Below are 15,293 nucleotides of genomic sequence, written 5' to 3'. Positions count from 1 at the left end.
TAGCTTAAGTCAATGATTTTAGTGGACAACTTGGTGGTTTAATGTGGAAGTGAGTTGGAGAAGACACTGTTGTTACATAACTGCTGTTATGCTAAGCTAGGCTAACCAAGTCCTAACTCCAGCTCTGTGCTAAACACAACAGACATGGATTAATGTCAATCTGAACAGCTCACTCTCAGAAACAAAACAAATAAGTGTATTTCCTGAAATGCTGAAATATTCCTTTGAAGCTCTTTCATCACCTCCATTGTTAATACTTCCATCACCTCCATCCTCTCCTCTGATGTGTTTCCTTGTGTTATTTTTTGGACAACATTTGATGACAGATTTTCCTACATTGTGTCCTGCAGTTGTGGAGCTTCAGACCACAACTGTTCCAAAACCTCTTTTCTATTTAAAGCTTTGTAAGTATACATACATGAATCTAGCCTGAATAAAGACTTGCTGAAGTGTTTCCAAGGCTGCAGACATGTATGTGTGAAGCAGCTCTGTGCTGCTTTCATTCTCACTCCTTTGAGCTCTCACTGCAAGACACAGCTTGCTATTGTTTCACTAGAGGTTGTTTTTATGACATTCTTTTGTTCGTGGGTATTCTGATCATGTACTTTCATGTAGGAGCACACACATATAGTCTGTCGGAAGATATTTGTATTAAGAAACATTGTCCCACATTATCCACTGCATGAGTGAGCATGCATGAGTCTTTTTCAAATTCTCCATATGTGATTCAACAAACAAATTTTACAGTCCTTGGCAGCTTCTGATCAGTCCCAGTATGACTACCTTGTTGGGACAATTGGTAGTGATCATAATAATAGATAGACAGATAGATTAAGATTAAGAGTCACAGGTGAGTCCTATATTTTGGTTGAACACTCCTTACTGCTTATTATGTGCTACAATGACCCTCACATATACACACTACACATTCTGCTCTTTCTTTTTTCTATTTTACACTAATGTACCTCATTCATTTCTATCATTATAGTTAACTGTTGTGTTTTTATGTGTTTATTATCATTATTGTCCACATAGTTCCTCAACAGGGCAGGGGGTAAGCATAGGGAGGAGGGGCGGTTGGTTCATTATTGGAACAGTTCATATGTATTGTCTGTTCACTGTATTGTCTCATGATAAAATGCCAATAAAAAATATTTATTAACAAAAGAAATGCACACAGACAGAGAGAACAAATGTAGTTCCATAGACACACAAACACAATCTTTTGGAGTGAATAAACACAGATGCTCATCATTAATAACTCCTTCTGTGAGTGATATAATCCATATGGGTGCTATGAACCATTCCAATGCCATATCCAAAGACAGCTTTCTGCAAATACACATGATGGGCTTACTACTCCCTCCTCTCTGGCCCTCTCTGGGTCTATGTACAGTTCCCCATGCTTGACTAACAGGGACCTGGACAGCGAGGGATGACTGTGGTCGTTCCCTTGGCCACCAGTGGTACTCCTTCCATTAACAATGGAGGAGGTTGGTGTTTATGGAGAGATTTATAGAGCTGCAAAAGAAATGGCTTCTTCCTCTGCTGTTTGCTCCTGTCCTTGTCTGTGCAGTGTATCTTCCATTTAGGCAAATAGGAATGTTAGATTACTGAGGGGCTCAGTCATATACATTGTATGAAAACTTGTAATGATGACTTTTTGAAAGGGGTGTAATGATTTTGTATTGCACTTTCATAATGTTTAGGCACATGTGTGAGAGAAAGACTAAACCAAGAATGGTCAAACACAACAGCAGAGGCTGTGATATCCTGACTTTACTAGGACTTCTTGAATTGATTTGATTTTAATTAGAACTGATTTTACGGTCCTCCTCCTTGTATACAAAACCCTTAATGCGCTAGGACCAAGTTACGTTATTAAATCCTTTGTTCATTGTTTGCTTTCAAGAACACTTTGATCATCTGCTGCTGGTCTATTAGAGGTTTCCAGCAACAGCTGAAAGATTATCAGGGATGTAGCCTTTGTCAATTTCAACGCAAAGCTCCGGAACACTCCACCATTAGATTTCAGGGAAGCCAGCTTGCTTCTTTACGTTAGCCGTTAGCTATGATTTTCCTGATACAGGACTGATTTTGCTTTATTGATTTGCACTTAGTCAAGTAAACCATGAACTTTTTCATCTAGATTTGGTCAACAAGAAGAATTGCCAGTTTAATCATCAAAAATCTTGTGAACATTTCAGTCTAATTTTAGACAAATAATGATCATTTTAGTCAAACTTCAGAAAACTACTTTCAAATAAGATTTCACCCAATTAACTTCAGGCAAAAATAACTAGCACTGAAAATTAACCACGAAATGACAGATTGTGTGATAGAGAAAGCAGCTTTGCAGACAGGATGTCTTGTCTGTTATTATTGAGGTATAAACTAACATGTTCTGATTTGCATATGTATTTTGAACCAACACGATTCAACAAATCCATTTGGGGCCTTATTATTGTTGTTCTTGACTGTCTATACAATAGGTGACTATTGTATAGTATTGTATTGAAAGGTTTCTTTTGGCCTGGAGTTTCCTATATTTGAAGTGGGTCCAAATGTTGACCAGTTTTGTCCAGCCAAGCCCATTTTCTGCCATCATGTACTTTTCCCATCACAGTGTTACATTGGCCGAGCCCCTACAGCTGTGGGGTGCAGCCAGCCCAAGGCTTTAGCAGCACTGTTGGCAGCTGGTATGCAAAGTCACTGAGCCTGCTGCAGGGGAAGCTACACTAAAAGTGAATCAAAAAAGTAAAGTTGCAGCAGAAACTGACATGGCAGAAACTTGGCTCCAGGCTGATGATAAAGGAACTGACCACAGTATAACTCACTAAGGAAAAATGTAACACCTCCAGAAACTTAACAAATCGGACGTTTTGGACTCACCAGTGGAACAAGTTAAAGACCTGAAAGAGCTTGTTAGAGCAAGCAAGGCAGAAACAAAGCAGCTGAAAATGACTGTTTCCACTTTGGAATCCTAATTTAAAACACTGAGTGATGAAAAGAAGAGAAGAATTCACGAAAGGAAACCATGCTGGACTGAAGTGAGGCAGAGGGAATACTCTAAGAGTACTCTGAAGAGACATTCAGATTTCTGGTGGAACGTGCCCAAACTGTATTGAGTTGAGTATTGAGTGTTTCAAACACCAAAGGAGGATGACGTAAAAGGAAAACTAGTTAAACTTGTTGTTTACCTACTATCACCACCACTACTAATGCCATTACCACTCTGTAGTTTTGTGTGTACATCCCAGTCAGTGGTCTCTTCAATAACCATAAAGGCCAGGATCATTCCAGGCTGCAAATCAATGAAATGAAGGTCAAACAGGCCATTGATCTGTCAACTGTTGCTGCAGTCTATCATTTGTTTGGGTGGATAGGCTATTTATGCATGTACATGGATTTTTTTTGTGTGTAATCATCTAATTATCTCATTACAACTTCTGTACTGCAGCCTAAGTAAGTGAAATCACACATTACAGGGCTACACTTAATGTTAGCATCATTTGTTATGCTTGAATGTTCGTGTTTGACCTAAGTAGTACTTTGGCAAAAAAAAAAAATTCTTTTGCAACGTTTTGTGCCAAGCTTTTATCTCCTTTAATAATTTTTATCTTATGATCAAACTATCATATTTAAGTCATGTGATAATATTTTTTATTTCAATGACAAGTGAAAGCCAAGACATGCGGCTAAATGAACATGTGAGCCTTGTGAAAGTTCAAGTCATCATGGAACTAGATGATTTGGTGACCTATCACAAAAGTTTCTCTGTTCAGGGCCAATAATGTCACTTGGGGATTCAAAGCTGGAATCATATGACACAGTAGATCATATGAGGAAACAAACTAATGTTTTCAAGTACAGCATTTGACTGTGAGTCATCGACGTCTGACTTGTGGAAAAACTTCTACTTGGACATAAAAATGATTTGGGGTGAAACAAGGATCTGAAAGATAATTCCTCTATTGAACAGTATTAGAACAGATTTGTCATGTTTTTCAGCACAGCTGGAAAATTCTGGTGAGAAAGTAGTGCAGGAAGACTGAAACCTTGAGGTGTCTGGCAGTGGTAGACTGCTCCCTTTTTTGAATGAATTATTAGTGTGCTGAGGCAACCTACAGCCTAATGTGTAAACAAGCTCAAGAGATGTAGTTGACACAAGAGATTTCAAAAGTTGTATGATATTCATGTGGTAGATACACACAGGGCTTCTTTCAATCTGAAGGACAAAAGTGTGTTTTCAGTCAGTATTGCCTGCTCCATTCTGTGGTCACATCACTTCATGGATGTTTCTGTCTCTTACAGAGACTCTCACTTCTACCTGCTGTACTGTGGAATGTTCCTTTTGTCCTTGGTATACACTGCATCAGTTCTTAACCGTATTTGTAGTGCATGTTTTTTCTCCCTATTAAACAGCAGAGGGTGGCTAAATTTTCAGTTGCTCTCAGAAAACAACTTCAAAGATGATGGGCACACTTGATCAGCTGCTAGCGCTTTAGCAAATAACTCTCCTGCATTGAGCTCAGGAGGAGACACCAGGGCTGCAGAGCTGGAGCAAAGTTGAGAAGGTGGAGATTTAAACCCTGGTTCTGCCATTCATCATGGGGAACATTGGATCTTTATGAAATAAGATTAATGACCTGTGCACACTGATTGGAACCCAGAGGGAGTAAGTTAAATTACTTCAAGCAGAAAAAATATTTCAAACAAAAGACTACTTTACTTACTGTCTTGCTGTGATCATACTGATTACATTGTCTCCCAGATGGGAAAGGGATTGCTATCTCAAGGAAATGTTCTGTATGTGATCCACCTTTTGTTATGTTTGATGTTGTCAGGTCACTTGCTCTGTCACACCTGGAGTACTGCCCAGTCATCCGGACAAGTGCTGCAGAAAAAATCTAAAAATAATTGTACAGAACAGAGCTGCCAGATTAGCAATTCATTGCTCTTACTGTACTAATGTGTGTGAGACAACGACTATTGTGGCTGTGGAGGTGATATTAAAATCAATTCCTCTGTTATTTATTCAAACTATACCACACTTCTTCATTTTTTTTTGTTATTGTGTTAATTAGGACCCCAGGAAGACTAGTGATCACTTTGTGGAAGCTTTTTAAAGAATAAAGAATAAAGCCATGTTACAAACAGGGAGACATAACAAGGAATAGACCTTTTTTCAAACTAATGACATGCATTCATAATCAAGTTGATGCTGTGGCCTGAATGTCAACACCACTTGTCTAGGCCCAGCCTCAGATTTCTTCAAAACCAAACAGGAACACAATCTCCTAAAGGCTCTTTCCTTCTTACAATCAATCAAGTATGTGATATGCTATTTTTAGATGGCCCTCTTCTATTTCTCCGTCTCCATGAGCCCTCTGCTACCTCCCTCTCATTCTCTATTGTCTCTCCTTCCTCCTCTCGCTTTCTCTTTCCCTTCTTCCCCATTTTGTCAAGAAGCACTCAAAAATGTCCTGACCATGTTGCCTGACATGCACACCACCCCTACTTACTTTACCGAAGCCAAAAACACCCACCAAAAAGCCCTGCTACCAGCTGAATCAGTATTACACACAATCTGGCCTGTAAACTGAGGAGGGAGCGTTTCTGCCTCACATGTCCATATATGGACCTGGATAAACCTGTGTGAGAAGAATGGGTCCACTCTGGTGAATTATCATGCAAAACATTACTGGGAGTGCAATTGCTCCCAGGGTGTTACTGAAATGAGCACTTTACAGTGTTGCAGACCTTGTTTAAATCCTCTGACAGATGGTTTAAAGTTGGAATTTAGGCATTTTACTGATAGAAAATTGCCTTCACCCCTTTTAAGATAGGTGCCGGCGGTGAGCCCTGTCTCTCGAACTAACATTTATTTTGCAAAAATATTGGTACTGAACATTATGTTTACTGACAACGTATTTCATTTGTTTTCCACCAGAATAGGCAGTCTTGCAATCCTCTATCCATTTGTATCGACTATAGCATTATTCATACTCATATTCATACTTGTGATTAAGCACTGGCAGCACTTTGTCAATGTCAGGGAAACATAATGGGCTATTTCAACACAGGGAAGGTCGACAGCAATCACGACCTTGCCCTAACCTTAACCAAAGTGCTTTTGTTGCCTAAACCTGACCACAGTCAGGACAGGAACATTTAATTCTGGCGTTACTTTCTTGCACTTCATAGGGCCATCATCCACCCAACCACCTCCCTGCAACTGCAGCTCAGAACATAAAATGTAATGTTTCATTCCCTCAAAAAATGTCTCTGAACATAATTCCAGGAGCAACAACATTTGTCACCACAACATAATTGTGAATTCAAATTAGTTGTATATAAACGTAATTTCTAGGAGGACAAACTGCAGACCTTCTTGGCTGGGTGGCTAATTGGTAGCTAGTCCCATTTTAAGAATTGCTTTTGCCAAACGTTTTATCACTCCAAGCAGACAGTGGACCTCTGTATGTACAAACATATAAAAAATACATAAAAAGAAGGTTGTACTGGATAACAGGTAAAAAATTAATACAATTACATTAGAATTTTTCTGCAGGGAATGTTAGTGACAGAATGATGGAGTAAAAAACAAACTACGTAGCTCCTTCACTAACCAGTTACTGACAGCAAACTGTGCAGTACTGCGCAGCACTTCTGTCACAGAGTACTATATTCTCCAGCAGAGCAGGTTTATATAAAACTGCATAGCAGCATTCCTATCCACGTCTACGAGGAGACCTCAAAAGTATGAAAATGTAGTTATTGGTGTTAATTCATGTCAAAGTTGTACCCTGCAGGAAATGTGAGACTTACTCAGTCTCTGCCAGTGGATGTGCTGATTGCCGTGCTCTAATCTACCAAAGCTTCTGAGGCAGCCAGTGAGCACAAAATGTTTATGTCTGCAGAGGAAGGACTGGTACTGAGCTATCCGAACAGAGTCATGCACTTTACAACGTTTACTAAAGTTGTATTCTACACTCTACAGGCCTCTCCAAGAAGATCTGTTGTTTGCAGTGATTTAACTGAAATTGATTGATTTTGAAATCTGAAAATTGGAAATTCTGTGGTTTGAACAACACTGGAATAAGAACAAGACTGGAGTAAGAGCCATTTTCCTAGATCAACACGAGATTAAGAGTTCCTGTAAAAACATGTTCCCCAGGCTCATTACTTGCTCCGACCAAGAAAATATTCAAATGCTGAAATATTCTTTAAAAGAACACACTGATACTTCCAGACTGGAAGCCTCCTAGTTTAGACTTCAAATTGGTAACTGCTGGCAGCAAAAGAAATTTAGAATTACTAATCACGGATGTGCTGATTGCTGAATATTTTCATATTGCAGATGTCTTTTTAATTACATTTTTCAATTCAATGATATGACCAGATTCATCTAAAAGGGTGATCTAAAGGAGGAAGGAATAGTGGTAAGGGAACAGGGATGGTGTGTAGGGCGGGGCGGGGTGAGGAGGACACGATGTGGAGTGAATTATCCTGGTGGGTGGAGGAGCAGGGGAGAGGGAGGAACAGGGCAGTGACTAGTTCCACATGAGAAGGAGGCAGGAGGAGGTTAGCATGGAGAGCTGGGGATGCCTGTGCAATGAATCAGCTGTCTAAATATGGTCCCTGCTGTTCATTGCAACACGCCCATCCACTCCCTGTACAAAGTGGATGGACATCTCCTCTTCCTCCAGTTTATCTTTTGCTCTTACTCGCCCATGTACACAGTTCCACCCTCCTCACAGTAATGGAGGAAGCTTGTGAGGGCAATGTGTCACATATTATAACTACACATTATGTGTTTCTTCCAGCCTACTGTCTCTACTATAGGTGGTAGCAGCTTGTACATAGACACATTCAGGACAGGGGCACAAAACTGACAGTGGACACCTGGTCGCAGTCACTGTCTCTAGACTCCAAAGGGAGGTGGAGCATTAAAGTCTTAGTATAGTTAAATTAAGCAAGTTGTGACTTGATTAATATGTCATCAGACCACATCCAAACGAAATTAGAGTTAATAGCTGTTCCAAATGTCCACAATGAACATGCATGCCAGCATGAGGAAGATGCAATTAATTGAACTAATGTGGATGAACACATTTTCAGATAGTCTCTCCTCAAAGACAGTCGTAGTGTGAACACCAGTTTGTGGCTAGCTTTCTCCGTCTGCAGTGTGGTGCAGGGCAAGAAGAGTACAGTGGGTGATCCAAATTTTTGTTGAATTCAGCTGCCTGCTGCATCTCCAAATGGATTTCTGGAGAGCAGACTTGTGGGGCAGAAAGTCAAAACAATCATCCTGAAGATGCTAACATCTTTGGTAGAGCTGAAGGCAACTGGAGAGTTGGTGATAATTCTTTCTGGCTTTGACACTAAATGTGATCCCTTTAATATGACATGTATTCCTTTGATCTATAGGTAATACAAAAAAACTGAGTAGTGCAGCTTTAATCACCACTCTGCCTTGCTTCCTGTAGGTCTCTCTCTCATATGCATATTGTGTGGTAGAGTTGACACATTCCAGGTAAGTGCAGTATGCTCTGTTCTCTGGCAGCATATGGCCTCAGCTGTCAAGGAACTGAACACAGATGTAAGGGAGTAAATCTCAGGCTTACTGGACATTCAGGCTTACATGAGCCAAAGGCACATACATGCAAGCTAACACACACACACACACACACACACACACACACACACACACACACACACACACACACACACACACACACACACACACACACACACACACACACACACACACACACACACACAGAGTCTCAGAGGAGGACAGCTGTTAATGCAAAGAGGGAGACAGTCACTTCCAACTGATATGCTGACAGAGCTGCCACTGATGAGTTTCCACTTACACGTCAAACAGTAGCCTGAGCTAGAGCAGCATTATGATGACATTATGACATTATGAGGTATTGTTTGCATTGTTGACATGAACCACAGATGGTTTTGGTTTGCCTTTGACTGATACTAGCTTTTGACTGATCATGATGATTTGTGCCAGAATACAATATAATCTAATCCCATAGTTATGTAAAGCCAAAAAGTTCCTGTAAAACTCAGTTGAAACTAGGAAGAAACAAATCTATGCATGTTTTTGTTTGGAACTAAAATCACCAGGAAGTTTTAAAATACATGTATTAAAATGTATATATTTATCATATCTGAGGTTGATGCAATTGTTTTTTCATTAGAAAACAAGATAAACAAAGTCATGAATTCAGTCGGTGTAAGTCCTTGTTAGGACCACACTTGTGCAGGGGGCCCAGGAGGGAGTGGAGTGAAGACTGGCGGGTCGGCAGCCACTAATAAAGGAGAGATTAAACACCCTATGCTCCGATACAAAGCCCTCGTGCTGTGTCCTCCCTGTGTGAGCTAGCCCTCTGTAACAGTAAACACCACTCAGTAACAGTGTGCTTTTATTACCAGCAGAGCAGTATAAATCAATCTAAACTCCGCACTTCCCACCTCATACAAACTGAAAAGTGAGAAACATTTCAGAAAAATGTCTGAGAGAAATCAGAAAACAGTATCTGTTGCTAGGTTACATGTGTCACAAATCTACAAATAGACTCACATTAGGTCACAAACTCCAGCGACCCCTATATGGCAATATAGAGATGTAAGGCAGAAGGTGTAGAGCTATTTTGTCTTTTGTTGTATATTGTTCTGAATAGCAGTGTGTGGTAAACGCTCAAAGTGTAATGTAATGCTTCCAGTGTCCGTGAAATCACTTTGATGCCAGTATGCCAGGAACAAGGTTTGGATCATTAAAGAAAGTGTAAAGAACCATGGAAAAACACACCTTGACCAGTCACCATCTGACTCTGGTTATAGGGAAACTTTAGCTCAAGTGTGTCCCAGTCAGGGTGTACCAAAGGTGGCCAAAAACAAAAACCGAACATGCTAATGATTCACTTCCATTAAGACTAATGTGAAGGGTGAATCTCTAAAACATTTTGTCAGGTTGCTAAACATGTTCAACTTCAACTTCAAAGAACTTTATTTATCCGTTAGGAACTTCATTTGTGCAGAGCATCAGTGCGTGTACAGTTCACATAACCAGGAACACAACACAATATACCACAATCAGTCAACAAATAGAATGATAAAAACAATTGTTGAAAATATATAATATAATATAATATAATATAATATAATATAATATAATATAATATAATATAATATAATATAATATAATATATAAATATGTTGCTTTGACCATCATGACCTCTGAAAAGAAAAAACAATATGACTGAACAGGAAACCTTTGCAGTGCAACACAAGAATATCCACATCTGCAGCACTACAGGAATTTTTCACATGTTGGTCTGGAGTGACATTCTAATTAAGGCTCAGTGTCCTGCTCCAGGGCACTACAGCAGAACATAAATACTCATTAAAAAGCTCTGACACACCACACTGGCAGTCAACCAGTGGAAAGTTTATTTCCTTAAGTAATGTACTTTTGTTCTTCTTGTACTTTGAGAATTTTCGTTGTATTCCATTTTAACTTCTCTATGTACACCTTGCTCGTTGCCATGTTGCCCATTTGCTTGATGGAGACTGTGTAGGTTTGTAACAAGCTTTTTCATCCAGTGTGGAGAAACTACTTTATACTTCTACTGCATTTCAAAATGACTTGTTCTTTTTCAATCCTCCACATTTACTTGACACCTATATAAAGTATATAAAGGACTAACTAACATTAACTCAACATATCTAATAACAGCACATCTGTCAATATTCATGGTTAATTTCTGATAATCAAATTTAAAAGAAGATAAGTAGTGAGGGGAACATTTGAATGTTAAATCAAACATATCTTTGACATTTCTCTTCTTACATTTCGGACACATACAAATATGTAATCAATACACTATATCTGTGATGAAAATGATATTGGCTGATAACATTTCTTTGGTTTGGCTCTAATGAAGCCTTAAAACGATTTGTAGCAGTGTAAGAATTGTAGCCTTTTTTGATTGTTTGTCTTTCTATTCTGAGTACAAATACTGCAACTACTAACACTACAACTACTACTGCAAATGTCCTTGTACTTCCACAGTGTTCAGTTTGTTGCTGTGAATGGTGTTGATGTTGATGTGATTGTGCCTGGAGGTAGACGCCAAAAGTATTAATGAGTCTTATGAAAGACCAAGTATTTATGTGTTGACATGCTGTCCAAGCAGCCAAATAAACAGTGTTACAGTTCACTGGGGGTGTTGGTGGAGGCTTTCTCCGTCTACTGCTGATTTCGAAAGAATCTGTGCTTGAAGGGCAACAGAGGAGCACAGAAAATTGAAAACAGAACAACGCATTGTGGTTTACTTTTTTAATGAAGATGAATCTGACGTTATGTCATAGTTGGCAACCGTAAACAAAGCCAGTGTTTTGAGTTAGAGAGGAGCCAGAGATAGGCATTTCAGGGGGAGTTTATTTTGCCACGGGGCCCAAGCAGTTGGCTAACACTAGCAAAATCCCAACCAGTTTTGTTTTTCACTGTGTGGTTTTTCAAGTGGATTGTACTGGAAACTTGCAAGCCCCACTTCAAGACGTTATTAGATATGAATTAAAATGTTGATTTATGGCCCTTTCAGATTGAGAAACAGTTCAGTCATGAAATTCCTTCAGATGTGAGAATGAAGATAAACTTTTTCTTGCTGAGAGCTTTGCTGTGCTCATCTGTGGATCATTATATACAAAATATTTTGCTGATATGCCAGGTCGAGGAAGCCAAATATATTGTGTAAGCATGATAGAATGGCATTAATGCACAAGCACAGTCAGACAGTCTGGGTTGCTTAAGATGGAGCTCTCATTTGACTTCGAGAAACAGAGAGTGAGGCTGGCCCAAGACATGATGTCTGAGTCAAGGGTGGAAACTCTGAATGTTCTCGCGCCACTGTGCAAAAAGCTGCAAGTTGTTACACATCACACTGCAGCCTCACAGGCTAAAAAAAGACACAGGGCTCCCCTCAACTCCCATGTAAGAAAAAACCTTGCTCTCTGTCTTTTCAAATGAAACATCTCTTGAGAGCTCCCCTCTCTCCTGTCCCTTCCTCATGCTACTACTCTTCTGCCTTAACAGGACCTTCACCGTGCTTGTGGTATTTTCCATCTTTGTTTAAAAAAAGGAAAAGAGTGAAAGGACTTTCCGAATGGATTCCGTATGACTTGGGCAGCCAGCGAGTTTGGCTCACATGTGGAGGCTTGTATTTTTTAGTCCTATACACAGTGTGCTATTGAAGGAAAATATCTGGAGGGCAGCTGTAGTGGATACTGAGTACCAATGTACTGTAGATTTGAAGTGGGGCAGAGATGGTGTAAAACAACATCTGGGAGGTTGGCAATCAATGACATACATTCATGATTACAGCTTCTGTATGTTGTCTGGAGCTTTGTTTTTAGGTACTATTTTATATAATCACTTATGAATACTCAGAAAATGTAACATATACCAAATTGGAAAATGACTGGAAGCTGTGTTTGAGCTGCGAGTGATGTACCCACTAACTGCTTCTATAGCTGTGGATGTGAACCAGCAGCCTTTTTTCGTATCATTCACATTTCATAGCTACATGTGTGATCAGTCATAGCTGTGCACTCATATTTACATATTGAAAGATAGTTTATTGTTCATTTTGTACGTTCGTTTGTCTTTAACATACAGTGTGGTCAGAGTGAATGGCTGGCATACAAATCACAAGAGTTTGGCATCCGAAAGCAGGATTCATATCTTCAACCTGTGTTTGTTCAGGTTTATACTAAAACACTTAACTCACACACTTAAGAGTGAGGGGTACGTTTAGGGATATATGTGGTGGGGGTGTCACATAAAGTATAGAAACATCAAAGCTGCAGCACATAGACTTTCAATATATTGAATAGTCTTGTTTACCTCAGGTGATTATGTATGATTAAGTAGTAAGCAAAGGAGTAAGGTGTAAACAGTACCTTTCTGTTTCTTAAATATCTGAGACATCTGAGAATGTCTGAGAAAAGCATTACTTTCTGAAGGGCATGTTTTTGGTACTGTCACTTCAGTGATGAGAGATAGTACAGCCTCTTGAGCACTTGCCAGCAGTACTTTGAGGTAACCTTTAACCACTCCCTGAAATCCCCTGCACCTCAGCAAATTGAGTAACATCTCTGGCAAATCAACAGTTTCCTGCTCACTCCCATCAGCCCAACGCTGAATCATTTCAGCAGGGTTTTTATTTATTTATTTATTTTTTCTCATGTGCCAATGTTATGACTTTCATACACATTCAAGAACCCAAACATGTGTTTGGTTCACCAGTGGGCCACACCCATCCCCAAACCAATAATACGTACACATCCTCAAACCTCAAACAGATGAGCCACATGTATCAAGTATTCATGCACACATACACTCTCTCACCTGGTAGATCATGACTTTAAAGTTGCGTCTCTTCAGCAACTCAGCCTCATTGGTCTCCAGCTTCTTGATCTGGCCTCCTTGCTTCTCCAGGGTGGCTCGCACGGTCTTGACATTGACGCTCACCTTGCGCACCTTTTCCATCATCTTGTTGACGCTGTTGGATGTGGTGCTGTGGCTCTTGGACAGTTTAGTCAGCTCTCCCTGGATGCTGGTCACAGAACGCTCCATCTCCTGCTGCCTGGCCTCCAGCCCACTCTGGGTCTGCTGGATCTTGTCCACTGCCCCAATAATCTTGTCAAGTAAAGACAGAACCATGACTCCGTTCACCTGTGGGTCAAGCTTCAGCGCCTCATCCTTGTCTTCAACAGCGTCTCCCTCTGTCCCCATGGTGGACAGCTCTTTCTTGGCTGCAGCATCATCTTCATCATCTGAAGGTGGAAGGTTTACCTCGTCGTCTGAGATCTCAGTGAGGGTTTGAGGCTCTAGCTGGGCAATTGAGGATTCCAGTGCTTCCATGGCTGCCATGTCAGTGGATTTGTAGTGTACAGCTATTCAACGTGCCTTCGGATTCCTTTTTCAACTGTTGCTTTCTCACCTTTTTCTCCCTTTCTCTTCTCCGAACTTCTATTCTTTCTCCCTACTACCTCTAAACTCACTTATCTCTCTCCAGAGTACATGCACTCTGTCTCTGTCTGTCTGTCTGTCTGTCTGTCTGTCTGTCTGTCTGTCTGTCTGTCTGTCTGTCTGTCTGTCTGTCTTGTCTACTTCAAATCCCTGGAATCAGGCCAGTGTGCAGGGGAAGCCAAGCGATGCTGGATGTTACCACATGAGCGTTAGGATGTGAATACCACACCAGGCAGAGAAACCCTTCAGTCAAGCTACAGCCAGCAGGATTTTTTTCTCTCCAGCCTCCACCCCCCCACTTTTTCCACTGGATTCTCCCCCTCTCCTCAAACTCCTCCCTCATCTCCTCCCTAAATACAGACACACGCATATCAGTAAGACTCCACCTACAGCTGGTAGGTCCAGCCCCTCAATGATTCAATAACACACCCCTTTGGTTAGCCTTGTCCCATCAGCATGGTTGGAATAGTTAAAGCAGAGCGCACTGATCTGCTTGTATACAAGCTCAGGCACAGCGGAAGGAGGAATGTCAGGCACAATCTGTCCATTTCCACTCCCTTCTATGCAGAGCAGGTTCAGTTCATGTAAGGCAGGGCTAGATTTATTTTGGATGAAAAACACCATGAAGGAAAAGCACATACAGAAGCTAAGCTTGAAACAAAATGATGTTTTGATTTGAACTCTAAGAATGGTGTGTTTCACTTATTTAGTGGGGACTGGCTGACTTTCAGTCACTAGTGTGGGTCCAACTCCCAAAATGCTGTATCCTACATTTCCTATAAAGTAACTCAATAGCTTCTTTTGTTAGACCGTGCCTGCATAGTAAAATCCCCTTGGATTGTAACACAGACTTTCAGTTAACAGTCTAAAAATTAATGCCCATGCTGAGATAAACCTGATGGCATGACCAGAGCATCATCAGTTATTCAGAGTTATTCTCTCAGACTTGACAAAAACTCCCTCAGGGCCACAGAAGATATCACAACTGTTCAGGCTCAGTGGGACTGCTCATGCTGAGTAAAGGGAAAACAAGATGACATAGCCAAGAATGAATAAAGATATATATCTATCAACAGGACCACTGTGCTATCTGTTATTAATACATTAAGGATTAATAAACACAACATGCCTGAAAATCTTAAATAGTCTGTAGTACCACGGATAAAATAAACCAAACACCAATACAGTATAGTGAGCATGTACAGCACTTCGATCAATAACCAGTAGTAGGTAAAGG

The 15,293-nt window shown here is 40.4% G+C and overlaps 1 protein-coding gene across 1 annotated transcript in view; it reads right to left on the bottom strand.

The window, feature by feature from the left end:
- The window catches only part of LOC139349925 (caveolae-associated protein 1-like), a 29,090-nt gene extending 14,809 nt beyond the window's left edge, over positions 1-14,281 (bottom strand). Inside the window, exon 1 of the mRNA XM_070990991.1 lies at positions 13,433-14,281. Within this exon, the coding sequence (XP_070847092.1) occupies positions 13,433-13,957 (525 nt within the window). The 5' untranslated portion in view covers positions 13,958-14,281. The remainder of the gene's footprint in view (positions 1-13,432) is intronic.
- Between the last annotated feature and the right edge of the window lie 1,012 nt (positions 14,282-15,293).

Source organism: Chaetodon trifascialis, chromosome 21, assembly GCF_039877785.1.
Source record: "Chaetodon trifascialis isolate fChaTrf1 chromosome 21, fChaTrf1.hap1, whole genome shotgun sequence".
In the NCBI taxonomy this organism is placed as follows: Eukaryota; Metazoa; Chordata; class Actinopteri; order Chaetodontiformes; family Chaetodontidae; genus Chaetodon; species Chaetodon trifascialis.
This window is presented reverse-complemented; position numbering and strand designations above follow the sequence as displayed.